Source organism: Eucyclogobius newberryi, unplaced genomic scaffold (genome assembly GCF_026437365.1).
Source record: "Eucyclogobius newberryi isolate DKJ021-1_F unplaced genomic scaffold, fEucNew1.0.hap1 SCAF_2, whole genome shotgun sequence".
Taxonomy (NCBI): domain Eukaryota; kingdom Metazoa; phylum Chordata; class Actinopteri; order Gobiiformes; family Gobiidae; genus Eucyclogobius; species Eucyclogobius newberryi.
This window is the reverse complement of record NW_027315834.1, coordinates 6903359-6930023: the sequence shown is the minus strand read 5'-3', so window position 1 is coordinate 6930023 and position 26665 is coordinate 6903359. Positions and strand designations below refer to the sequence as shown.

At 40.6% G+C, this 26665-nt stretch overlaps 2 protein-coding genes across 5 annotated transcripts in view; one reads left to right on the top strand and one right to left on the bottom strand.

The window, feature by feature from the left end:
* LOC140367104 (proline-rich protein 5-like) overlaps nt 1–10641 on the top strand; it is a 28091-nt gene extending 17450 nt beyond the window's left edge. For all 3 annotated transcript variants that reach the window (XM_072453436.1, XM_072453435.1, XM_072453434.1), the window contains 6 exons: nt 185–291; nt 2301–2392; nt 3038–3178; nt 7053–7197; nt 8108–8407; nt 8711–10641. In XM_072453436.1, coding sequence (XP_072309537.1) covers nt 185–291; nt 2301–2392; nt 3038–3178; nt 7053–7197; nt 8108–8407; nt 8711–9051 — 1126 coding nt within the window. In that variant the 3' untranslated portion in view covers nt 9052–10641. The remainder of the gene's footprint in view (nt 1–184; nt 292–2300; nt 2393–3037; nt 3179–7052; nt 7198–8107; nt 8408–8710) is intronic.
* Nucleotides 10642–13224: 2583 nt separating this feature from the next.
* On the bottom strand, nt 13225–26629 carry napepld (N-acyl phosphatidylethanolamine phospholipase D). Of its 2 annotated transcripts, none has more exons than XM_072453437.1 (10): nt 26350–26629; nt 20357–20450; nt 19342–19419; nt 19080–19220; nt 18284–18508; nt 17691–17794; nt 15368–15533; nt 14943–15091; nt 14740–14854; nt 13225–14043 (listed from the first exon to the last, which is right to left on the bottom strand). In XM_072453437.1, exons 1-10 carry the CDS (start codon nt 26478–26480, stop codon nt 13915–13917), a joined length of 1332 nt encoding a protein of 443 aa, XP_072309538.1. In that variant the 5' UTR covers nt 26481–26629; the 3' UTR covers nt 13225–13914. The 2 variants fall into 2 exon arrangements, with proteins under 2 accessions (XP_072309538.1, XP_072309539.1); XM_072453438.1 differs by having other exon boundaries at nt 19342–19415; nt 20368–20450.
* Nucleotides 26630–26665: the final 36 nt, after the last annotated feature.

Sequence of the window (26665 nt, the reverse complement as noted above, 5' to 3'; positions counted from 1 at the left end):
TAGGTTATCTCTACTCAAAAGTTATGTCATACAATAAATGCTAAATGTTATAAGTGTTATGTTATATTTGTACATTGGTCTGTTTTGTGTGTGAAAAAGGAATATTTATTTTATTTACGCTGTTAATGATGTAGTAATGAATTTCTCCTCACTTTAGAGGACTAAACTAAAGCTGTGTTTGCAGACAACTGCTGAAGACGGAGCTAGGCTCGTTTTTCACTGAGTACCTCCAGAACCAGCTGCTCACTAAAGGCATGGTCATCCTCAGAGACAAGATACGCTTCTATGAAGGTACACAGACACCCGCAAAGCAGAAGCCCCCAATAATGCATATGATGACAACAATATGATGATAGGAGTTTAGTTTGCTTTTGGGGTTTAAATAGTTTGGTGGCTTAGAATCAGTATCCTGTTTCTGCAAATGAGCCTTGGTTAAAGTCTTTTTTTTTGGGTTCCTGTCTCATGTTTTAACCACTGTATGTAGATAACATGTGACCCAGTTTTAACCACATTACACCAAGCAGAAGTGCTTATATATAAATAAATGTTTTCCTTTAACATGTAGACAACATAACACTTTAAATAGATACATTTAGAAAGTGAATCTGTTTCATCAGATTTGGAATGGTTGAATTGAAATTGTGTATTTTTTTTAATCTGAAAAAACATGACATTCAGTCACTGAATTATAAAAGTAAAAAAGTTATTTTAGGGCAGGTTTTTTTTACAATAAAACATTTATTCAGACAGAGACACTAATGTAACAATGCATTTAGAATGACATTGTAAAATGACTAATTTAAGTCACTGATACACTTTCAAAAGTTTCATTTTGTCACTCCAACCACCAGACAGGAAGTATTGTGCGTCAGGCGCAAAACTCAATCTGTTACCTAGACCACAGATGATCACACTCACACAGGGCTGTAGAAGTAGATCAATAATAGCTGTGAGGAGTATGGGCCATAAAGTTTACATGGATGTGAGTAAATGATTAAGTCCCAAGGTTAAATTGTATTTTAGTGGTTGGTCATTGACCAAATGTCGTAAGGAGATATAAAATCTTTGTAGGACAAGTTGTATGTTAGTTGGTGTGGTAATAGTAATAGTAGTTGTTGCAGTTGCAGTGGTAGTTGTAATTGTAGTTACAGTTACAGTTGCAGTTACAGTGTATGTAAATAGTACCACACACCTCCTGTTTATGAACAATTAAAAAAGGGTAAAATAGAGGAGCAACAAACAAATGATTTAGTATTTGATTAGTCAGCGATTATTTTATTAATTAGTCGACTAGTCAAACGATCATTTCTACTGTTCCGGTACATTGAGTCTTTTTAAATACTTATTGATCAAATATAGGTTGAAATATAGCGAGTGAAGGCTTATAGAGAATAATTTCACATCAGTGTCACATACATACTTTAATGGTGTAAAAAAGTTATAGTGGTAACATAGACCTACAAGGCTATTGTAGTAGTAGAGGAGGAGGAGGAGGTGGCTTTTTGCTTCTAGTTGCTTTGAAAACTGCTTGTGTGCAAAATTGCAAAATGTGGTGACTGTTAGAACAGTGTCGGGTCAGTAGGCCTATCCGTGCACACCATTTAGATTTTTATGACTTTACACTGTTTCCACACTGAAAGCATTGAACTAATGCAGGCTGGTGTTAGCACGTTGCCAACCTGTTTAATAATTATTGATGCAAGGCGCACTCTGCACAATGGGCCTTCTCTACTACAATTACTACTACAAGTACTACTAATCCTACGAAAGCTGGGAAAACTCATTAATATAATCTGCACAAATGTGGATCATTTTCGTATCACGTTTTTACCTGAAATTATCACGGATGTACCATCATGTAATTCCGTGATAATTTCATCATCACCTTTATCAACAAAATGGCCTATTAATATTACTGTATGACTTAATTTTAGTTATAATTATCTTCGATCTTTTATTTTGAAGGTCATTTGTTTAGATCTTTGTTTAGTTTGGCAACTTCCTTTATCAACGTTCTCATCTTCATGTACTGTAAGTAAAATGTCGGTATAGTCCAGAGAATGATTATGATGATCAAAATACCACTAGAATTATTTTACATAGTTAACTAGTCAGGATTAGTCAATTCATTGTTTTACCAAATGTGCACTATGTTTTATGTGTTTGGGTTTAGTACCATACTGTCAAATATAAGGCGAGTGGCATACCCTCTACCAGAAAATGGACATTGTGCATCTGTTGTATTGCTTCCTTCCAATAGTAAAGGTTCCAAAATGTCTTGTTTATTGAATGTGTTTCAGGTCAGAAGTTGCTGGACTCATTGGCCGACACCTGGGACTTTTTCTTCTGTGATGTCCTGTCCATGCTGCAGGCCATATTCTACCCTGTGCAGGTACTGAATAATACACTTTACAATCAAACTATTCTTTTTTTTGTTTGAAAGTGCTATTTCAGATTCCATCTAATTATTTTAGTCATGGGTATCAGTTTCCTATGATATGCAGGCACCGATAAGTTGAGGGCTTCTCAAAAACAAAATATTTTGTTTTAAATGTATTTTATTTTACATTTTGTTATAGAATTATCTCTCTCTGCCCCTGCCACTCCTGAAGATCCCTGGCACTCTGACTTAAATAACAGTAAATTACTGTGGCAATAAGGACACAAAATATATTTAAAAAGACAATTTATGGATTTTCTTTCCATAAATACCATATAAATAAGATGGATAATGTTGTTACATGGTAGAACCTGAAAACAACCAAAAGCATAATCCAGAAACACATTTGATATTTATTAGACTGAAGGATTATTTATCCAAACAAACCGCACAAAATGAACATAGGGCCTGAAGATAGTTGAAATGTTGGGTTAAATTTATAACTGAACAAATTTGACTGACATCGGAATGTGATGTTTTCTTATTCTCCCCTGTGTTCTCTCTCTGGTCTTGTTCTGTGTGTGGTATTCAATGTTGAAAATTTGAAAAGAAATGTAGTGTTAAACGTATTGCTAAATGTCCTGATGTTGTTTTTAGGGTAAAGAGCCCTCAGTTCGACAGCTGGCTCTGCTCCACTTCAGAAATATCATCACTCTGAACCTGAAACTGGACGAAGCTCTGTCCAAACCGCGAGCACGAGTCCCGCCCTCCATCATCCAGATGCTTCTAATTCTACAGGTATTACAGTCCAGCATTGCTGGGAGAGGAAAAATATGCATTTTACATTATTGATATGCTGATATAACTGTAAATATTTGAATTTCAAGTTGACAATAAGTTCACAAACATTTCAGATGGGGGGCAACTCACAGTTTTGAATAGATTTAATCAAAACGAAATACGGATATGATTATTTTTAAAGAAGAAATAGAATAGGGTGTACAGTAAAGGATGTGGTTCTGAGTTCTACAGGAAGTGGTGTGTGTGTGAAGAGAGAGTTAAGGCCTCTTCCCATGACCAGCCTGCCCCTCTGAGCTGTGCGCGTGTGTGTGTGTGTGTGAGTGTGTGTGAGTGTGTGAGAGTGTGTGAGAGTGTGTGAGAGTGTGTGTGAGTGTGTGTGAGTGTGTGTGAGTGTGTGAGAGTGTGTGAGAGTGTGTGAGAGTGTGTGAGAGTGTGTGAGAGTGTGTGTGAGTGTGTGTGAGTGTGTGTGAGTGTGTGAGAGTGTGTGAGAGTGTGTGAGAGTGTGTGAGAGTGTGTGTGAGTGTGTGTGAGTGTGTGTGAGTGTGTGAGAGTGTGTGAGAGTGTGTGAGAGTGTGTGAGAGTGTGTGTGAGTGTGTGTGAGTGTGTGTGAGTGTGTGAGAGTGTGTGAGAGTGTGTGAGAGTGTGTGAGAGTGTGTGTGAGTGTGTGTGAGTGTGTGAGAGTGTGTGAGAGTGTGTGAGAGTGTGTGAGAGTGTGTGTGAGTGTGTGAGAGTGTGTGAGAGTGTGTGTGAGTGTGTGTGAGTGTGTGAGAGTGTGTGTGAGTGTGTGAGAGTGTGTGAGAGTGTGTGAGAGTGTGTGAGAGTGTGTGTGAGTGTGTGTGAGTGTGTGTGAGTGTGTGATAGTGTGTGAGAGTGTGTGAGAGTGTGTGAGAGTGTGTGAGAGTGTGTGAGAGTGTGTGTGAGTGTGTGTGAGTGTGTGTGAGTGTGTGATAGTGTGTGTGAGTGTGTGTGAGTGTGTGTGAGTGTGTGTGAGTGTGTGTGAGTGTGTGTGAGTGTGTGAGAGTGTGTGAGAGTGTGTGTGAGTGTGTGTGAGTGTGTGTGAGTGTGTGTGAGTGTGTGAGAGTGTGTGAGAGTGTGTGAGAGTGTGTGAGAGTGTGTGTGAGTGTGTGAGAGTGTGTGAGAGTGTGTGTGAGTGTGTGTGAGTGTGTGAGAGTGTGTGAGAGTGTGTGAGAGTGTGTGAGAGTGTGTGTGAGTGTGTGAGAGTGTGTGAGAGTGTGTGAGAGTGTGTGAGAGTGTGTGTGAGTGTGTGTGAGTGTGTGAGTGTGTGTGAGTGTGTGTGAGTGTGTGTGAGTGTGTGTGAGTGTGTGTGAGTGTGTGAGAGTGTGTGAGAGTGTGTGAGAGTGTGTGAGAGTGTGTGAGAGTGTGTGAGAGTGTGTGAGAGTGTGTGAGAGTGTGTGTGAGTGTGTGTGAGTGTGTGAGAGTGTGTGAGAGTGTGTGAGAGTGTGTGTGAGTGTGTGTGAGTGTGTGTGAGTGTGTGTGAGTGTGTGAGAGTGTGTGAGAGTGTGTGAGAGTGTGTGAGAGTGTGTGAGAGTGTGTGATAGTGTGTGAGAGTGTGTGAGAGTGTGTGAGAGTGTGTGAGAGTGTGTGTGAGTGTGTGTGAGTGTGTGTGAGTGTGTGATAGTGTGTGATAGTGTGTGAGAGTGTGTGAGAGTGTGTGAGAGTGTGTGAGAGTGTGTGAGAGTGTGTGTGAGTGTGTGTGAGTGAATTATCTGTTTGTTTGGCCCCTGGAGAGCTGCATGTAAACATCACCATAAAGCCTCATGTAAACAGAGCGAGGCCTGCATGCTTTAAAGGTGGAATGGATTTTTTTGGCACAAATCTAAGTCTTATTTCCTCGTGGCGTGGACGGCCGATTAGTCCTGCCACGTATCAATCATAGAACGCACCTACCGCTCACCTGCAGCCGCGTGCGGTTCGTCCCCACGTTTCCGCGTGCCTAAGCGCATGGATCTATCATAATATAGTTCCCTCAGTGTACGGGGCAAAATGAAGACGGAGAAAGACAGTTCGAGCTGACGCAGAAGTGGACAGAAATCTACGGGAGACGAGCGATGCGATGCGCTCCGTTGCGCTAATAAACAAACGCACGTGTGTGTTGTATCAGTTCACACGGGGGAGTGCGCATGTGCACTTCCGCCTGCGTTCTCAAATCGCCGAAAAATCGTCCATTGCGCCTTTAATACAGTATAAATATGGGGCTTTAATCAGAGCGAAGCTAAGATAACAGTGTGACTAACAACCTACTGGAGCATGGTTATTGTTTTACCTAAACTGTTCCATAGTGTAAGATAAAACTTATCATTCTCACATTTATTGAATTACAGGTGTTTCATTGCTCACCTTTCCACAGATCTGCCCTGTACATTTGACTGATGACACCACCTGCTGTTTGACGTGCACATAACTTTTCCGTATTGAGGTTTAGTTGAACTCTTTATAATAAATACATTTTATTAGCCTTATGAACAGTATGAACAGAGACTTATTCAATTATTCAGGTTTGGTAAGTATAACTCTACTACTTCATTAAGCCTGAAAAGATGTGTTCATTATGAATGAAGTCTTTGTTCACGCTTATCAAGGGTGATTAGGGTGTAGTTTTTATAAAGTTGTTCTGAATTTGGAGGTAACAAAACACTACATTTCAAAAAGAGATGAAAGTAGGACTAGACTAGAGTAAGAATAAGAAACTCTCCCTGGGGCTAAACAAATTTAGCAACTATGGTAAAACTAGCACCAGGTCTGAACCAGGACTAAAGACTAAAGAATGTTCCTGGGTTCGCCTTCACAAATCATTTTACAGCTGCTGTTTCATGTGTTAGTCATTTCCCGTAAGTTGGGTTAGAGTCGTGACGTTAGTTCATTGATGTCAGTCTTTTTTCTAGTGGTTTTTTTCTGAGCTGTGGTTAGGACTTGCAGTATTCAAATCTTATTAGTTGTTCCCATTTTATTAAAAAACACAGAACTTGGACTGCATGTATCACATTTACTGGAAAGGTTACCACAAGTAAAGGACAGTTTGGAAGTAGCTACAAGAATTACTCATTTTGGTTTTGCTTTGAAATTCACAGACTATTTATTATTAATCGCAGAAGGAAAGTGTACCGTTTTCCTGCTTTTCTTCTAAGAAATATTTTCAAGGTTTTTAAATTTTCCATAGCTACAAGCCAAACAAGAGTCCAGTACTGAACAAGGACTTGAAATCAGGGTTAAAACAGGACTAAAGGAGAACTAAACCTGGACCTGGCCGCAGTATAGACAAATACTGTCCTATGCATTCGACTCAGGATCAGAAATGACTTTTGAGACAATTGAGATAATAGTTTTGTCTTGAAAGTTCATTACAAGTGCCCAAGCTTCTCGATCATGTGTTATTAAAGTTGCATTTCAAACCATCCCCAAGCACCTTCTCCTGCTTAGGATCTTCACTTCACTGTCTTCAAAAGAGGGGTTTGTGGCTTTAAGATGAAGATCTGTGGCTCTGTGGTTCTGAATTTGTGTGCCGCTTGTGTTGATACAGCCTTTTGTGCAGTGGCTGTTTAGTCTCACATACGCATCTTTACAACTTTCATTGCTGCATTGGATAGAATACACTGCTTTGCACTATTTTTGTGTAGGCATCTTGTCCTTAGGATGAACCAGTTTTTGCCTTAAAGTGTTGCCCGGTTTAAATAAACAGGGATTCTGTGCTGTCTAAAATCCTTTGTAGTTTTTCGGACAGTCCAGACACATAAGGGATAGAGACTGTTTCCCTTTAGTCCGGTTTTGTGACTCTTTTAACTTTTTTGAAAGCCCAAGCTTTGAACCACAGGCTGAGAGACCTCTTCTGGTAATGTGTGTGTGTGTGTTTCAGGGGGTCCATGAGTCCAGAGGAGTGACAGAGGACTATCTTCGCCTGGAGAGCCTCATACAGAAAGTGGTGTCTCCGTACCTGGGCACACACGGCCTGTTCTCCAGAGACGGACTGTCCAACTCACACTGCTCCTCCTGTCTGCTAGGTACTATGTTTCTGTAAAGGAAGTGATAGGGCTGTGTTTCTCAAACTGTGGTACGCAAATTCCTCTCCAGGTCTGGAGTTTAATTAATTTCGAATAGGTTTTAATCATGTTGTAGTCCTCTTTTGGGCTAGTTGTTCTTACCAACAACTTAAATAATAGTTTAGTCCTTTTTAACTCTAGTTTAGACCTTGCCTTGTTATAGACCTGTTTTAGTCTCAGTGGTACTCAGAAGGCCAAGTATTTTCATAGGGGGTACTTTGTGTGAAAGAGAACCACTGTGATAATGAGTTGTTGTATGTTCATGAGTCATTACATAATGATGCATTTGAGACTCACTGAAATATTTGGTTACTTGATATTTGGGGATGTGATGCCTTTTTTGTACCAAACTACAAAGCAAATCAGTTAGACATTGAGAGTAATAAAGGAAGAAATATCATACAATAACTAATATGTCTATAGTGTTATGTATCAGTCCCATCATAAATAATGTTTATTTTTTATCATTGGAATTGTATTTTTCTCAGGGAATAAAGCTGTCTACAGACTATAATAATGACTCCTTCTAACCTGTGTCTTAAGACAAACAGAGTTTGTCCTGGAGCAGAAATGACAGATGAGCTCCTTCTGATTTTTTGATTTTTGATTTAAAAATCAGTGTGTGATTTTTCATTTCGCACCACGGGACACACTTTGGATTACAGCATTTCTTATATCTGTTTTATATATGAAGTAGAGATAAAGGTGCAATTTTAGTAGATAATGTAAAGACATTCACATTTTTTGTGCACTGTTGAGTTGAATTTTGGAAGGAGGAAGAAAAACCTTATTCAGAAAGTCCTTTAAAGTGATGTCATGTCAAGCACCCATTTTTGAGGTATTCACTTATCTATGGATCTGTATTCTCCAGAAAAGCGCCTACAGCCGTCTTGGTCCAAACCAGGGAACTCTCCTGTGGCTAAGAACCCTGTGGTCCGGTCCAAAAGCTACAACGTCCCCATGCTAACTCCGGTGGTGGAGTACGACTTTGACCCATCTAGTGTGGCGAGTGCGTGCGTCCGAAGGCACTCTGTCTCTGAAATGACCCTGTGTGTGGAGGAGAGCGTGGGCGAGTCCATGGCTAATGCAAACAGCCGTAACAGCTCACCAAGGCGGCCAAAACAATCACAGACTTCTTCTGCATCGTCTATTTCTGGCAGTGCACATTCAGGTTAGTACGTCTCAAGTCTCGAGAAGCTGTAGTTCAAAATGTACAATGTCAAGGAAAATATAAAATAGATCAAAACTTTTAAGGCCAAAATTGTGAATTGAATATCACTTTTTTCTTTTTATAATAAATGATGTCAAACTCCCATCTTGTCTCGTGGAAACTGTGTCTTATCCCATCCCTAAACAAGCCAATTGCTTAACAAAGAACTTAAAAATAATTCAGCTCAATCAATTTGTACTGTATGACTTAAAATTCTACTGCAATTATAAACCTTATTTTTATTTTGTATGTTCTCATCTGCAGGCAGCTCACCTCTGGACCAGAAGTCCAGATCTCAGACCAGTGGAGCAGCTGACCCTTCTCCCAGCCTCCTCCCTGACCCTTACCCAGCAGAGGACACTCAGGGGGCAGGTTCACTCCTGTCCTCCTCTCCCTCCTGCTCCTCCAGAGTCCTGGTCCAGGACACCAGCTCCGGGCCCAGTCCCACCTCCAGCCCTGACATGGGGATGGACCACATGCCCGAGAGTCTGGACTCTGAGCCCGAACCAGACGGGATCTTTCTGAACTTTAGGAGGACGTATTCAGAAGGTTCCACTCACAGCAGCACAGGGAGCCCAGGGAGCAACAGGCAAAGTGTGGCATAATGCAAAGAGAGAAAAAAAATGCACAAATTATATGCACTTTTATTTAGGTCATATATTAGGCTTCATTTAGATCTTTGGATTAGTTTAGATTTCGCCAAAAATCACAACAGCAATTACCTTGATGGGCGACAACGAAACAGTCATTGATTTATAATAGAGAAGCTGATTCAACAATGTTCAATTTCTCTTTGGTGATGGCTTCTGTGGGACTTAACTCTAAAACTTTTTGGGGGGGAATTTTAATACCATTTTCTACTATTTCGAGTTCTTTTTTGTAGTCATTTTAGGGTAAACCGAGTGTGAGCTTAAACTTTTACCTTTTTTTTTTTTACCTTTTTTAAACTACCAAGAGGCCTGTGACATCACAAATCTCTGAATCATGTGGTATCCGTGGGACTTCAGGAATTCATAGCTACATAATCATCCAACTTTCAAAACGTATACCTTTTGTGAGATCAACTCAAGACACGTGTAACAGCAGAATAAAGCAGACAACAATTAATCCTTGTTTCCATTAGCCCTTGGCCCCCCAGACCGGTTCACTTCAGAGCATCTGGGGCCGGGCCACCACTTTTAATGGCAGAATACATTTCAATGGTAAGGGCCCGGCTTGCAGGGGTCTGCTATGTGAGCAGCTGACGTCACCCAAACATTCAAATATTGTGCAAAATTTACTTTTGTGAGCTTTTAATCAAACATGGTTCCCTCATCAAAAACATACTTGAAGTAGCATTTAGTTTCATTCGCACTAGTTTAAGGAATCTTGGTTTAAAGGTCCTCTCCCCTTCGAGTGACAAAAATACTCAGTTCTGAATGTTAGCTGATGTTTTCGTGATCTGTGACGTGGCTCACGTGAGAATCTTTTCTGCTGTTTTTAAGTCCATAAATCATTTCCTGACGTGTTCTGTGGATTTCTCAGACCCAGGAGTGAGAGGCCAGCTTGAAATTAGTTGAAAAATATTTATAATTTATCCATCAAACCATACCTGAATTATTCTTCATATTCTGAGTCCTTCTGATCCTGCCCCTCTTCCACCTCACTCTCCCCTTTAGTCCTTCTAGCTCCACCCCTCACTCTGTCCATTAGTCCTTCAGACCCCGCCCCTCCTTCACTGCACGCTCCCCTTTAGTCCTTCTGGCTCCACCCCTCACTCTGTCCATTAGTCCTTCTGACCCCGCCCCTCCACTCCTGCACTTTGACCTTCTTAAAAGGTGCTATTAGAAATAAGAGTTGAGTCGATCCATCAGCCATCAAGTCTGATTTTCCCTAAGTCATGTACATCTGTATGGAAATCACCAAGTTTAAATGTATAATTGAGTGAACATTATTACATTGAAAAAATACATTCTTTAGCATAATATGTGACCTACAATGCACAAACTACTTTGAGCCAAGACTGACATTCCTGACACTCCAGTTCGAATGGATGTTTTTGTTAATTGTGAAATTGTATTTTTCTAATCAACGAAGACAATCAAAACTAACTTGAAATCCTAATACCTGCCGCAGATTTTAGACTGATAGTTTTTTCTATTCTGTAAGTGACCTAATGTGTGGGGAAAATAAAAATCTTTAGTAATTTTCCCTCATGTCATTTGTGGTTGATGTTTATTATTGACTAACTAATGTTTTGGTTTGTTCAAGTTGACACACTTTTAAAAATATTTTTTGGGCCCGTAAGCTTCGGACAGGACAGTGTGACGTGAAAAAGGAGTGAGTGAGGGAAGGACATTTAGAAACTGTCCGGAGCCAAAGTGTCAGTGTATTTATGGGTATTTGGATTTTCTTTTCAGAACTCAGAATTGAAAATCAAATATTAAGTTGTGGTTTAAATTTGATTGCAAAATACCAAATCAACCACATTTTGTTTTAATGTTCAAGTAGATAATTATTCAAAAAAACATTTTGAACTTAGATTTTTACTCAACACACAAGTAAAACATGATCACATTTTATCCATTACAGCTTATAAAAGTTTAATTTTGTCCAGTGCAATTGTTTATTTCAATCTGAGACCACTTGTTTTCCCAAATTTAACTTTGCAAAACTGATAACTGCTATGTGATAATGCCAAATGCCAAACCTTTTCACATTTGTTTTACATTACTTTATCAATATTTATTAATATTGTGTTCACAATCTTACGTCATTGTAGACTATAGTAATTAACATGACATTTCACAATCACGTGAAAGAAATACCATGATATGAGGAAAAGATAAATTGACAAAAAACGTATAGCATTGGTCATTAGCCTAAAGCCAACACACAACATTTATTTAAAATGCGAAATGCAAACATCAAATAATACATTACTGCGAATAGTTTATGAGCTTGGACACTTACCAACCAGAGTTTGCTTCAAAGTTTTCCATTAAATTGTGTTTACTGAAGTGCATCGCCCAGAAGCGCTGCAGTGAACTCGCTCAGACTTTTAGACTACAGAAGGCAGCTGTTGTATCATTGCCACTGCCGTATTCTGATTTAGCAGAAGTTCTGGGGGAAGTATGGCAGCTTGAGGACTATCCTCTGCTTCTGACTAGACAAATCTTCAGCGTGTCTCTGTGGAGAGAACCTTCCAGAAAAACAACCATCTCCACCGATCAGGCCTGAGTGGTAGAGTGGTCAGACAGAAGCCACTCCTCAGTAAAAGGTACATGACAACCCACCTGGAGTTTGCAAAAAGGCCCTTGAGAAGCAAACATCTCTGGTCTGATGAGACAAAGATTCATCTCTCTGAATAGCAAGCGTCACGTCTGGAGGAAACCAGCCACCACTCATCACCTGGCCAGTACCATTCCTACAGTGAAGCATGGTGGTGGCAGCATCATGCTGTGGGGATGTTTTTCAGCAGCAGGAACTGGGAAACTAGTCAGGATCAACAGAAAGATAAATGCAGCAGTGTAGAGACAGTCTTGATGAAAACCTGATTCAGAGCAGACAAAGCCCCTAAGCACACAGTCAGGAGAACAAAGGAGCGGCTACAGGACAATTCTGTGAATGTCCCCGAGTGGCCCAGCCAGAGCCCTCACTTGAACCCAATTGAACATCTCTGGTGAGATCTGAAAATTGCTGTGAACTGACGCTCACCATCCAACCCGAGTGAGCTTGAGAGGTTCTGCAAAGAAGAATGGGTGAAACTGCCCAAAATAGGTGTCCCAATCTTGCAGCATTGTACTCAACTTTCTGGATGCACTGTACTTAAATAAAAAAAACAGAAACCACCAGGTGACATTGTGGATCAGCTTTATTATTTGATTTAGAATTTAAAAAAACAACAGTAATTTCTGTTTTGTCTAAATTCCATATTTGAACATGTATTTGGCATCGACACATTGCTCACAGGTCAAATGCTTGTTGCAAACAACTTGTGCTTAGGATGCTGATCAAACTTACATTATTTTTTATAATTACAATTCATTTAGTCATTTATATGATTTCTCAATAGTGTGGACCGCACATGAAAACAGAGGAAAAGCACTGTAGTGTCTGTTTTCTGAAACACTCGTGAGGTGCAGGAAGTTGAACCCAGCTCAACCTCTGTGCACCTCTGTGGCAACAAGAAATCAACAATTAACAATACAATCAAAACCAGCAGACATTACACAGATATTTCAACAATTTCTCAAGAGATTTCAAGCAAGAATTCCACTCTAGTCTAGCATTGTCAAAGTCAACAAAAGTGAAACCAATCACTGCAAGTGAAAAATAATTGTACACGCAGATGCTCTCCTTCTGTTTTAGATGAAACACAGTGCAGGCTGGGTAAAGTACTATGCTTTAGTTTTGCCTCGTTTCTCTACTCGATGAATGCGATTTACGAGAAACAGAGCTGCGCTGGACAATACAGTGGTAAAACAGTTTGGTTTACGTTCTAGAAATATCCAAAAAGAGAATCCACAAATCTTTAATTGTAGACATATCTCACACTTTTGTCATTACAGTACAAATAAACTACCGGTATACATATAATTTCCACATACAGTAATTCAAAGTTGGTATTTCTTAATCTGATCATCCTGGAAGAGAACCTGACTTTTTTGACCCAGTGAAGCACTCACGGTCTTACCCGTTTCAGCAACATTTACTATAGGATTTTACTGCATTTGTTTATTTAAAATGTTACACAAAACACGTGGCATTTTTGATGAAGGCGAAATCCTGATTTTTAGGTTTTACTGGACAAATACTTACAGAAATGTTGACTCTACAAATGTTTTTAATTTTGTCTACAAATATGTATGTATGTATATTTTTTACTTTTTGTGAAGCTCAAATACAATTTTTATTCCATTCTTTGTAAGATAAAAGCAAAAAAACTGACATTTCTAAATAGGAAACTCAAAATTGTTGCTTATTTGTTGTTGTAAGGACTTAAAACCGTCAGTTTATCATTGAAAATGCTCTTATGGTTTACTTCCATCCTGGAATTTTGAACATCCGGATGACAGAGCATTTTAAAGGTTCAAAATAACGACAGAAATATTAACCACAAATATAATTCTGACGGCATTTCCAACCAGATCATTTTTAGCCACCTTTCACTACGTCAGACTTTGGGGCACCTAAAATGTTCAACTAATTAAATGTACAACAGATTAAATATTGCCTTTTCTTCTCTTCTTAAAGTTTAACTATGTAACTGTTCACCTGCTTGTCTAAATAGAAAGGTGCCTAGAAAGCTCCAGCAATGTCAACTACCGGTACATAGTGAATCTGTAAAGACAATAAGTCTCTCTGTCCAAATGTATCATGTTTCCTCTGAATGTGCTCTAGTTGGACATTCAGTTTGTTTTATATATCTTTGTGAACATTCATCTTAAATAGATATTATTGTCAAATGAATCTCAAAGTCTTCAGCTTCAATCAAAAATATCTGGTTGAGTTGAGACGAGGCGCGACTCTCCATGATTCAGGGTGAAGAAAGACTCTTGTTTCAGCCCTTTCTGCTCCAGCGCTTCTCGGAGACGCATCGGTGGCTCCAGGTAAAACTAAACACAAACATTAAAAAACTAAATATAATAAAAAAACAAATAGTCATTCAGATTACACAGGCCAATGGACATGAGACCAAAGTAACGACAGCTAAACCTTAAAGCAGTACCACCAAAAAAATATGTCCTTCCGAGTACCACCAGATCTAAAACAAGCTAAAATATGGCTAAACCAGGTCTTAAATTGGACTACACACTTGCTGTATTAGGAGTAACCCATCAAATCAGTCAAGAAATTTATTGAGTTGAGCTCTATCTACTGGCCGCAGAGAGACTTACAAAAGGGAAATAAACACATTTGACTTTTTCTGACATGCAGTTATAACTGATTTGAGGCAGAAATGCAAAGAACGAGCCTGGGGGTGATTTATGGACTTAAAAATATCACAGTTTTTGATGAGGGAACAGTGTTAGAACAGGTTAAAATAGATTGTGTTTCCTTTAACAACGTTCATACACAGGTAATGATAACCTTCACCCTAAACGTTTAGTTCTGATTTAGTCAAAGTCTAGCCCCAATTTAGCCTCTATTCATGGTGAAAATATAGTATTTAGCTGATGCTTGTCTTAAGGCCTGCATAAAGCATATAATATATATTTCCATATAGAAGTCCAACATGATAAATTACGGAAATACTTAAAAAACAATCAACATATTCATCTATTCATAATCTAAACTCTGTGTGCGCTCACCTCATAGGCAAGTGCAAATGTTCCCCAGTGAATGGCCACCGACTGTTTGGCCTGAAGATCTTCGTGAATCTGAACAGCTTCAGCAGGATCCACGTGTTGTCCCGCCATCATATCCCTGAATGTCCAAACAATATAATATAATATGATCTACAAATACATCCATCTACACATAGTACAAGTGAGGAATACTCTGGGTCACATACCTGGGCAGATACGCTCCGATGGGAATAGCGGCTAGGTCGAACGGGCCAAAGCGCTGTCCGATCTCTTTAAAAGTGGGGCAGTAGCCTGTGTCTCCAGCAAAGAAGAAGCGATGCTCGGGTCCAAGAACAGTCCAGCTGCTCCATAATGACTAAAACACAAAGTCAGGCTTCAGCAACAGCAAAACTCTTCAACCAATGTGTCCAAACAGCTTTCTACTGTGACATCTAGTGGTCATAGCTTAGCACTACAACAGCCACGATACTGTCGCCAATAAAATAAGTTCACATTTGTATGAGGATGCGTGTGTATTACTGATGCTAGAATAATATGAATATAATAAATATTAAATAAGAGACAGAAAGAGAGAAAAGCTCCAGCCTGCAAGAAAGCATATTGTTTAATTTGAACCAACAGTGGTACTGACCTTGTTGTCGTCCAGTGCAGTGCGTTTGCTCCAGTGCTGTGAGGGCGTACAGACGAAGGTGACATCATCGTGAGCAGGGACACAGTTCTCCTCCCACCAGTCCAGCTCCATCACATTCTCACAGCCCATCTTCACCAGCCAGTCCAGCAGGCCCAGAGGAACAAACCTGAGGGCCACATCAGGGTTAGTTTACACCAGTCAGTCCAGCAGGCTCAGAGGAACAAACCTGAGGGCCACCCCGGGGTTAGTTTACACCAGCCAGTACAGCAGGCCCAGGGGAACAAACCTGAGGGCCACACCGGGGTTAGTTTACACCAGCCAGTACAGCAGGCCCAGGGGAACAAACCTGAGGGCCACACAGGGGTTAGTTTACACCGGCCAGTCCAGCAGGCCCAGAGGAACAAACCTGAGGGCCACACCGGGGTTAGTTTACACCAGCCAGTACAGCAGGCCCAGAGGAACAAACCTGAGGGCCACACAGGGGTTAGTTTACACCAGCCAGTACAGCAGGCCCAGGGGAACAAACCTGAGGGCCACATCAAGGTTAGTTTACACCAGTCAGTCCAGCAGGCTCAGGGGAACAAACCTGAGGGCCACCCCGGGGTTAGTTTACAGCGGCCAGTCCAGCAGGCCCAGAGGAACAAACCTGAGGGCCACCCCGGGGTTAGTTTACAGCGGCCAGTCCAGCAGGCCCAGAGGAACAAACCTGAGGGCCACCCCGGGGTTAGTTTACACCAGCCAGTACAGCAGGCCCAGAGGAACAAACCTGAGGGCCACACAGGGGTTAGTTTACACCAGCCAGTACAGCAGGCCCAGGGGAACAAACCTGAGGGCCACATCAAGGTTAGTTTACACCAGTCAGTCCAGCAGGCTCAGGGGAACAAACCTGAGGGCCACCCCGGGGTTAGTTTACAGCGGCCAGTCCAGCAGGCCCAGAGGAACAAACCTGAGGGCCACCCCGGGGTTAGTTTACAGCGGCCAGTCCAGCAGGCCCAGAGGAACAAACCTGAGGGCCACCCCGGGGTTAGTTTACACCAGCCAGTACAGCAGGCCCAGGGGAACAAACCTGAGGGCCACACCGGGGTTAGTTTACACCAGCCAGTACAGCAGGCCCAGAGGAACAAACCTGAGGGCCACATCAAGGTTAGTTTACACCAGCCAGTCCAGCAGGCTCAGGGGAACAAACCTGAGGGCCACCCCGGGGTTAGTTTACACCAGCCAGTACAGCAGGCCCAGGGGAACAAACCTGAGGGCCACACCGGGGTTAGTTTACACCAGCCAGTACAGCAGGCCCAGGGGAACAAACCTGAGGGCCACACCGGGGTTAGTTTACACCGGCCAGTCCAGCAGGCCCAGAGGAACAAACCTGAGGGCCACCCCGGGGTTAGTTTACACCAGCCAGTCCAGCAGGCCCAGAGGAACAAACCTGAGGGCCACATCAAGGTTAGTTTACACCAGTCAGTCCAGCAGGCTCAGGGGAACAAACCTGAGGGCCACCCCGGGGTTAGTTTACACCAGCCAGGGCCCAGGAGGAAAGAGAAGTTTAGCTGGGTCCTCTCATGGTCCACATGGTCACAATTACAAACCACAATCACCTAAGTGCTGCACAAGTGCAAATACTGGTCTAAATAAGTAATCTAATCACAATCCTAAAAACAATTTTAAGTGACACTGTGTACATTTCGGGAGGTGATAAATTGCCGGCATTATTCTGAAAACTATACTTCAGAACAAGGCGCTGGTACAGCTAGCAGCCCGGTGTAAACGCTCTCTTTTTTCTCACACTTATTCTGTATCTTCCTGCGTTGCACCAATGAAATTTCCCCATGTGGGACAATAAAGGATTATCTTATCTTATCTTATTCTCCGAGATGCAAGCTCACTCACAGTAAGGATGCTTGTTTTACACATTTTCAAAATACATTTCTAGTGCTGTAAAACCATAAAAACATGCTTTGGTTTTAGTCTATTATTTGGCTAAAAAGTTACACAGTGGAGCTTTAAGCATTGAAATAGTGACAGCTATGAAATACCAAGGTAAGAATAATCTAATGTTCAGCTTGAAGTTTACTGACATTTTCACAGATGTATTATCGGTACGCGAGTACAATATATCACTAACACTTTACGTTTCTTATATAAAGTACTTTCTATATATTTAACATTTCTCTATAAATCTGAAAAAAGAAGACTATAAACACAAGTTCTGAGGGTTCAGAAGGTTCTGAGGGTTCTGAACCCTGGGGGACTTTTTCAGCTTCAGTTATTCATTCTACTGCCCTCTGGTGGTCAGTACAGGTACAAACAACCACAAACAACTGACCAGCGCAGCTCTCCTCCGAAGCGAGCGTTGAGACTAGCCACAGATCCAGCATCCAAGTGGTCATAGTGAGAGTGACTGATGACAACAGCGTCTATTCTGGGCAACTGAGAAAGAAGATACAGACAAGTATTTACAAAAATACATTCTTTATTATTACTACAAAACTAAAAACCCAACGCTGAGAATCTAAAGCGCACAAGAGACATTCAGCGCAAAATGGACCCGTGCATGTTCAGAAAACTTAGACCGAGCTCAATTCACAGTCACGGCACTATAACAATATTCCCAAATAGTAGTGACAAACATGAATATCGTTTTTATTTGAAATGTATTAGTTGAGGTTTACTCATAACAATATACAAAACAGCATTCACGATATTATCTACATTTTTATATATTATCCACCTCATTATATCGATATTGATTGCAACTGATACTGAAAGGGTGTAATGCATATCATTGTTAATATTTTACAAAAAAGACCACGTTTAGTCCACGTTTTTGCCTCTTCTGTAAAGTAGAGGTGTAAAAGAAGAGGAATGCCCTTAATGGGGTTTAGTTCTGGTCAGCCTTGTTAATGTCTTAAACCTGACCTGTTCCACGGTGCAGGGGGGCCCTCGGTACCTCTTTGGCCCCATAAACTGAATGGGTGACGCTCTTTGGCTGAAAATGGGGTCTGTTAAAATGTTAAGTCCGTCCATCTCCACCAGGACAGTGGCATGGCCCAACCAGGTCACCCTCAGGCCTGGTCCGGACTCACTCAGGTCTGGCCTCTGGACAAAGTAAGGCTCCATCACCGGCAGCTCGGCATCCAGGGCCTGAGCAAGACAAGAATTTACAACAGTTCAGTTCAAGTCACATCACAACATTCTAGAACTCCTATGGTTAAACACTGAGCTGAGACAATTGCCAGATCAGACCTGGTTCTTATTTCTTATTTCTTAGTTATTGTTTCTTATTATACAAAAATATTGGACATGGAGATGTTATCATTTTTGATTCTCAAGATGATTCCCCAATCAGAAAGCAGAACAAGCCTCACATCAGTCTGTCATTTGCCTTGCCAGTTCTAAAGGTTAAAATCAGTGTTTAAACCTGTGCTTTGTCCTCTCTCTGATCAGAGGCAACTGTTGTTGTGATTTTGGGCGTTAAAGATAAATTGAATTGAATTGAATGGTCACTACCTAAAGGCCATCACCTGTGAGTAGTACAAAATGATGGCAGTGGGACCTTTTTCTTACAAAAACATGTTCTGAAATGTATGTGATCCATTTGTTTATTATTGCTCCTGGACAGAATCCTACTGTTAAAACAAATTGTTAATCTAACTGGAAATGAAATGCTTGTCAGAGACATCACTATTAAATATTGTGTAGATGTGTGAGTGACCTCTTTGCTTGACGGCACTTTGCTGTTGTCCTTGTCTAGCAGCAGAAACCTCAGTAACGTGGAGTAAGAGGGGAAACGCCACGTGGACCAGGGGTTCGTCCAGCGCCCATGTTTATCCCGGCACGACTGTGTCACGTCCTCCTGCAAATCAATGCAAACCACACGTGGCAAGGTTAACGCTCATATAATATATGAGCGTATTATATCATATACTACTTAATCAAACTAGTTGATTTTGGTTGAACATAAGAAGAAACTGTACCTCCAGTCTGTAGTCCAGTCGGAAGCTTTTGCGAGACGAGCTCTTCCTGGAGGTTTGAGGATCTACATCTTCCTCTGCCTTCAACAGTAAATACACAGAACTTTTCTTTAGTCAGTGACACCAAACGGCGCTGACCTGAGATTAACAGCTGACATGACAAAAGGTATAAAGAAAATCAAATGAAAAATGTTGCTATTCTAAAATATTCCTTTGAGTTTTGTTGCACGCAGTTATTATTACAACCAGAAAATTAAACAAAGTGACTTTTTATATTTATTTTAAGAATATAAAGCAGAACCAGATTACTAATCTTAACAACAATTCTACTGGATGTATCGAAAGTACATGCAAAATAACTAAATCTCATGTTTGGAAAAATGTATCACAGGATTTTATAAGATCACGTCAAAGTGCACATTATGCACAGGGAAACACTGGTGTCAGGTGGTTCATGTGTTTTGGGACTGCCCTATTTTTCAAAAATAACCTTTTGGCTGCAGCAAAACTAAAAAAGGAATAAGAAGTGAATGGATGGCAATGACGAAACAAACAGTCAAGGACTGGACTTAAAAATGTTAGACCTTTATAAAATGGAAAAACTAACTTGTGAAGTGCAGTGCACAGGTGACTTATGTTATGTAGCTCAGTATTTTACTAAACTAAAGCTAAACATTTTTATTTATAAAAGGCCGGTATCTAAAGTGCATGTACTGTGGGTAGTCATTTATGTGAAATGATAACAATAGATGTAAGCCTCAAAAGTGTGTAGAGAAGGCTATTTGAAAGATCTGAAGTTTGGTGAAGTAGGGGCTGGACTTTAAAGACAAACAAACCATGACTCCAGTGTTTGATAAGACCATATCCTCAAAAACTCAAACTTTCAATTTATGATCATATAAATAAGTCAAACGTTCAAATGTTGTTGATTTTTCATAGCAATGTCAGGTTAAAGGAAACAGCATCCAACATAGAATTACACTTGACACAGATGAAAAGGACAGCGTCTCCTCCTCACCTGCACGAGACCATTCTCCTCCTCAAGACCATTCTCCTTATCCAGCTGAGACTTGCCTGAAGAAGATGGTTTCTCCATGAACACAAAACTGTACCTGCCACAGGGAAAGAAAAAGAAAGAGGGTAAGACTTCAGTTAAATGGTCCCGGAGCCAGCCCCCTCCTACGCAATTATTTTCCATTAGCGTAAACCTCAGGCCATTATGAGCTTGGGGTCTTTAGTTTCAACTCTGTTCCAGGACCCCAAAACTCCTGTTTGAACCAAGCCTGTGAGTGAGTAAAAGTAGAGTTCAGTAGTTTTGAAACAAAGAATACTGACATGATGAAGAATGCAGCAATAACATTATAGGGGTTTATGCATATCTGCTTCTAATTATTTATCTTTATCACTATCTCACACAGTTCATCTGCAACAGAAGGATTAATATTCCATATCCCCAAACCATGTGTAGAATTATCATTCATTGTCCATAGAAAGTCTATGGGACCATTCCATGGAAAAGTTGCAGATTTCAGGAAAATAATTCAACTTAACATTCAGATTTACTTGACACAGTTGATGTTGATATACTAATTATCTGAGTGATTTTATTGGGCAAATGGGTCTTCTGTATTTGACCCATCCATCAGTGCAGCTGGGGCCAGACCGGTCAGGAGCAGTGGGGCCACAGTGCAGCGCTCGGGACACATCAGGACATCAGGCTGACCTCTGATGGGAGAAACCTGGAGGAAACTCACCCAGACACAGGAAGAACATGCAAACTCCACACAGAAAAGGGAGTCAAACTCACAACCTTCATGTTGTGAGGCAAGAGTGGTTGCCTTTTTGTTCAAGTATAATCTTGTATTACTTGTGCACTCCATTCCAATGCATTTTCATTTCCTGTGTCTTGTATCAGGTAAATTAATTACCGTTCTGTGGACCTTTTCCCTACTCTGTAGTAGGGAGAATCTTTTGTATACTCGCAGTGAGGGCGCCAGCGTTAATGTTAGTGGTTACACAGACTCAGACAGGCAATTTGATGAGTCTTATCCTGCCATTATGAACACACCCAAAAAACTACAGCTCAGCGCCTCCCAGATGACTCCCCCGTGAATAAATGCATTTGACTGGAGCCACGGCTCTTAAACAAAGAGTCTGGTAAAAGGGAAATTCAGACACTGCAGAAAAGGGCCATTGGCTGTTTGAGTTTCAATATGTTTTAGAGCAGAGAATCCCAACGTGTCGCCTCCCTAATATTTTTTGTCAAAGCAAGAATACAGCCTTTAAATGTCAAAATAAATGTATTAAATGCATTTGATTGACTGATATAGTGCATTTTGGAGCCAATCTGGTGGTGTACCTTCCAAAAGAATAGTTACATAGTGCACTACAATTAAAATCTGTGCACATGAGCTGGGCGACGTGACAAAAAAAAAAAAAAATTCACAATTTCCCCCACATATTTAGCAATCTTGATTATTAATTTGATTTGGATTTTATTTAATTAAAAACAAACAAGAAAGATTCAATTTGGTATAATGCCTCCTTCGTCCAGGAGGAAAACGTTTCTGGTAGTTTTTTATCCAGACGTTTAAGACTTCCATGTGAAATTCACCCCGCGTACCGCTGCTTGGGAACCCTTGCTTTTGATGCGTTGAAGCTGCACTCTGGTGCTGATGCACTCGGCACTATGAATGGAGTGTGACCGCTGTCTACACAGAGCAGAGCCACAATAGGCCACTGTGGACCTGACTAAAACAAAGACTATGAGCGGAGGACCGGCCGTCATATGAACAACAAAGCATGCATCAGCAAGTCAAGTCACACTAAACAATAACCAAGTTTATTTTCTATTTACTCACCCAAGGTTTTTCTAATTATGATTTAGTTTGGTGGATTTGTTGTTGTTGTTGTGTTTCCTTTAATGGCAGTTGGCAGCCAAGTTTTATGTCTTCAAAGTATGTGTTTTAAGCTATACGATATTGTTCTTGTTGTCAATATTTATCATAATTTTAAAATCAGTCAATTGGCGATTTGACAGAAAAAAAACTAAAAATACAAGTTGAGATTGAAAAGAAGTAGAGCTGAGTTATAAACCAGATTTGTCAAATCATGTTTACAATATGGTTGCTAGGTAAGATGTGGAATAACCTCTACCACATCTACTGCTCATGTCCAACCAGGAAGTGAGATAATAAACATCACCAAAATGGTCATACTGGGGGAAAAAGGCAACATTTTTAGTAAAATCTTAAATATAGTTCACAACATTCAACATTTGAGTAAAATGTGTAGTTGAACCTATAATATGCACTTTAATGTAGAATTTGGCAAACGAGTCCAGACCAAAACAATGATCAGAAGAATGTACTGTGTATGGACTTAAGAATAACACTTAAAGGAGACGTAGTATGAGCTTTTAATCATCTCAAAATTGTACTTTGATTCCTCCATGTTTGAGTTAATCCTGTATTGTCCTGCAACTGAGATTCGAGAGCTCAGAAAATGTGTTTTCACCAACCCCCTATTTCCACTAACTTTTCCTGTAATTACTTACAATTATTGACACGAATTTGGACTCCGGGTCATAAATGTCAAAACTTGATAAGCTTCTCTGAATGGGAAATGGACCTATTTAGATTAACATTACAGTTTGCGTGTTCATACAAAATAGCTGGGGAAAAAGTAGGTCATCTTTAAAGCTATGTGCCAACAGTGAGTGTACATTCTTCTAATCAAGGCTAACTGATGGTGTAAGTGATCATAGCCATTCTTTCATAAATATGACAAAACTTCGTGTAGCTTTTTCATTTTACATATCTTAACCCACATGGAAGATGCAAAACATTAAAAGCATACTTTCTGACTGCATAAAACCAAAACAATGCTCAAAGAGGAAGTGTGCAAATGTGGTCACAGGCACACAAAAAACCCTTCACAAACTCCTGCCTAGCGTCAAAGAAATGCTTTCATAAAATTATTTAAAAAGGTGCACCATGAAACTTCTTTGTCCTTTAATGTCAGGGGGGGGGCAACAAACTCCAGTTCTTAAAGGGGACATATTATGTTAACGCACTTGTAACCTTGTAACATCAGAATCAGAATCAGAAAAGGTTTATTGCAACAGAATTCACAAACATAGGAACTTGCTTTAGTGATTCGGTGCAACATAAAACACTTAACAATGGTAAAACAACCTGTATAAATCAAAAATAGAAGGCTTAATATGTACACAAAATTACAGTTGTACAGATATACATATGTAGTGCAGAAAGTGAGACTTGCAGTGAGTGATTAAAGTGACAGTGTTTAGGAAGTCTTCATGAGTCCAACAGCAGAGGGAAAGAAACTGTTCTTATAGCGGGAGGTTCTGGTCCGTATGAGCCGTATTCTCCTGCCTGAGGGGAGTGGCTCAAATAGTCCTTGTCCAGGGTGAGACGGGTCGGCTGTGATCCGACCTGCACGTCCCAGAGCCCTGGAGACGTACAGGTCGTGCAGAGATGGAAGTCTGCAGTCCTCTCAGCAGAGCGCACAATCCGCTGTAGTCTCTGTTTGTCCCTGGCTGTGGCTCCAGCGTACCACACGGTGATGGAGGAGGTGAGGATGGACTCAATGATGGCCGTGTAGAACTGCACCATCATCTGCGCTGGCAGCGTGGCTTTCCTCAGCTGCTGCAGGAAGTACATCCTCTGTTGGGCCTTCTTGATGAGGGAGCTGATCCTGGGTGATGGTGGTGCAGAGAAAGCGGAGGGAGCCCACGGTGGTGATGGGGGAGTCTGTGATAGTGAGGGGGGCTGGGACTTTCCTGAAGTCCATGAACATCTCCACTGTCTTCTGGGCGTTGAACTCCAGGTTGTCACCGCTGCACCAGGACACCAGCCGGTCCACCTCCCTCCTAATGTTTCCTCATCATTAGTTTACTCAAAGTTTTATTTAGATTGTTTCCTGCATGTTTGAGTTAATCCTGTATTATAAGATAAGATAATCCTTTATTGTCCCACATTGTCCTGCAACTGAGGCTCCAGTGCTCAGAAAATGTCTGTTTTCACCTACACCCAATCCCCGCCCACATCACTGTACATAGTTGTGATTATTTGAACAATTAAGATCAGAATGATCTTAATATGTAGGGTTCTAAAATGCCACATAGACACTTTTCAAAAGTAAAAACATGTAAATGAAAATCTGCTCCGTGTTACAGGGAAATGTCACTATGAAGAGGCGGGGCTTATCAGTTTGGACCAGGAAGTCAATGGACCCGTTTCTATGACCAAGCCTTTTTAGATCAATATTGCAGTTTGCAATGAACAGAATGTAAAATGACAATCTATTATGTTGTAGTTTAAGACTAAGCGCCTGAACAAAAAACACAATGTGTCTCCTTTAAATAACATTCTAGTCAACATCTCCATGGCAGCGGTGGTGGACGCTACCAGAAGAGTTATTCACCTATACCAATAAGAGAGATAATGTATAATAAATACAGTGCAATATATCGTTTAAGGACAAATAAAGTGAGTGACCATTTTGAACGGACATCAAACGCAATCCCCGGAGCCTTTTACGCACGGAAGCTGCAATGCCGGAGTGAAGCGTGACGTTTGAGAAATCTGCACTTGCCTCAAAAGTTGAACAGCACAGATCAACCTCAAGCGCTTTTCTCCTCCTCAGCTCGGCAGCATTCAGGGTCCGTCAATGCGCGCAGGCTTCAGCAATTCCCACGCAGTTCGCATCACTCCCGGCGTTTTACGTTTTACGCGCAGCAACAAGAGGCGCAGAGGGAACGGGAAATGTCATGGAGAAAAGCATTTGGAATGAACAGAGTGAGTGAGCATGAGCCGCCGCGTCAGGTTTGCTGAGGTGAAAACAGAGGATTAAGTCTATTCTTCTGACGTTTACGTGCGGTAACCAATCACGTGACCTAAAGCTGTAATAAAGCTAGTAAAGCCAGGAGTCCGTTGTCGTGGCAATTGCGGCAGCCATCTTGTGATTGTAAAAGAACACGATTCTAAAAGAAAATAATCTAAAAACAGGGCCAAGGGTTTAAATAAAAGTATATATTTTTGGTCTTAATAATGCTGAGAACTATAGGCCTACCTGTGTCTGTCAGGACATTAGTTCTATGAATTATGAAAATGAATATTCATCCTAAAACACTGCACTGTTCTGTTCATAAGCTCCAATGCATTTGGAGAGCTAGCCTCCAAACATCACAAACTAATGTTCTGCTGGAAAAGAGTGTTCCAGAAATACAATAAGCCACAACAGTTTGACAATTTAAATTTTTGTTTTATTTCACCAAGCATCATAAATAAACAGTAACCATTTGTCTGTACTGTCTACAAACTTTAAGACTCTCATATAGATACAGATTTTTCAGTCCAAAGAAACTGATGGCTAAATGGCTTACTACTAATACTTTTGGGCTAACATGTAGATTGATTGACGCTGATTATGTTTTCCCCACATCATATGGGCTCATTTAATTACATTTACAGGTACTACAAACTTAGGAGTGTAGTCACACAAATGGCCCATCGGCCTCTGCTGAAGATTTATTGCCAAAACAATGAAAAGAACAAATATTTTGCTGCCACATTAAAAAGACCATTGACAGCATATGGACACCATTGTTAATTATTCAGTTTAATTTCTGCTGATTACAATGAGAGGAATAGATTTTAATCCAAATTGAGCTAATGCTCAAATAAACAAATAAAAAGTAATCATCAAAGTATTCAAGAAAAATAATATTTAATAGGCCAGCTCCCTGTTTTTGTCTTGAGTAGAATTCAACAGTCACAACATGGCTGAAGGAACCTGATGTGGGTTGCCATGACGACCTTCTCTCTGGTGTGCTATCTACCTATTTCACAGTGCTGCGTAAAACCAACTTTTCATGAATACAAATATGAATACAAAATGAGTTATGTCTTTCAATACAAAAACATAAAAATGCCTCAATACTTTCTAAAGTGTATATTATGCATTAGTGTTTACGTTTTTTCTTACCGATTATGTTGACATTTCACGTCTTGTGCCTGGATAACTTTCACGTCACGCACAAAGTTCAGTTTCTTGGCGTGTTTTTTATAGTTACAAACATTCAACCGCAGTGAGGAGTTACGTAACACTAAATACATATCGTTTTATGTTAAATACCATTATTTTAAAGTCTTTATCGCAAGAAGACAGGTTGGACACAAATAAGCTCGACTAAAAAAGTAGCACAGGTTTGCGGTGTACTTCCTGTCAGATGCTTTCAAGAACCATAGGAAAAGTAAAAAACGAAAAAACAAAAAGTCTGTATCTATTATTTATTACAAAA

What these genes read in the sequence shown, in the direction of transcription:
- napepld (XM_072453437.1), bottom strand. Translation starts at nt 26,480, where the DNA reads ATGTATTTAGTGTTACGTAACTCCTCACTGCGGTTGAATGTTTGTAAC. An exon ending in CCCCCTGCACCGTGGAACAG is followed by an intron (nt 17,795 to 18,283) that starts GTCAGGTTTAAG and finishes CTTCTTTCTCAG; the next exon opens with TTGCCCAGAATAGACGCTGT. An exon ending in ATCGGAGCGTATCTGCCCAG is followed by an intron (nt 14,855 to 14,942) that starts GTATGTGACCCA and finishes TTGGACATTCAG; the next exon opens with GGATATGATGGCGGGACAAC.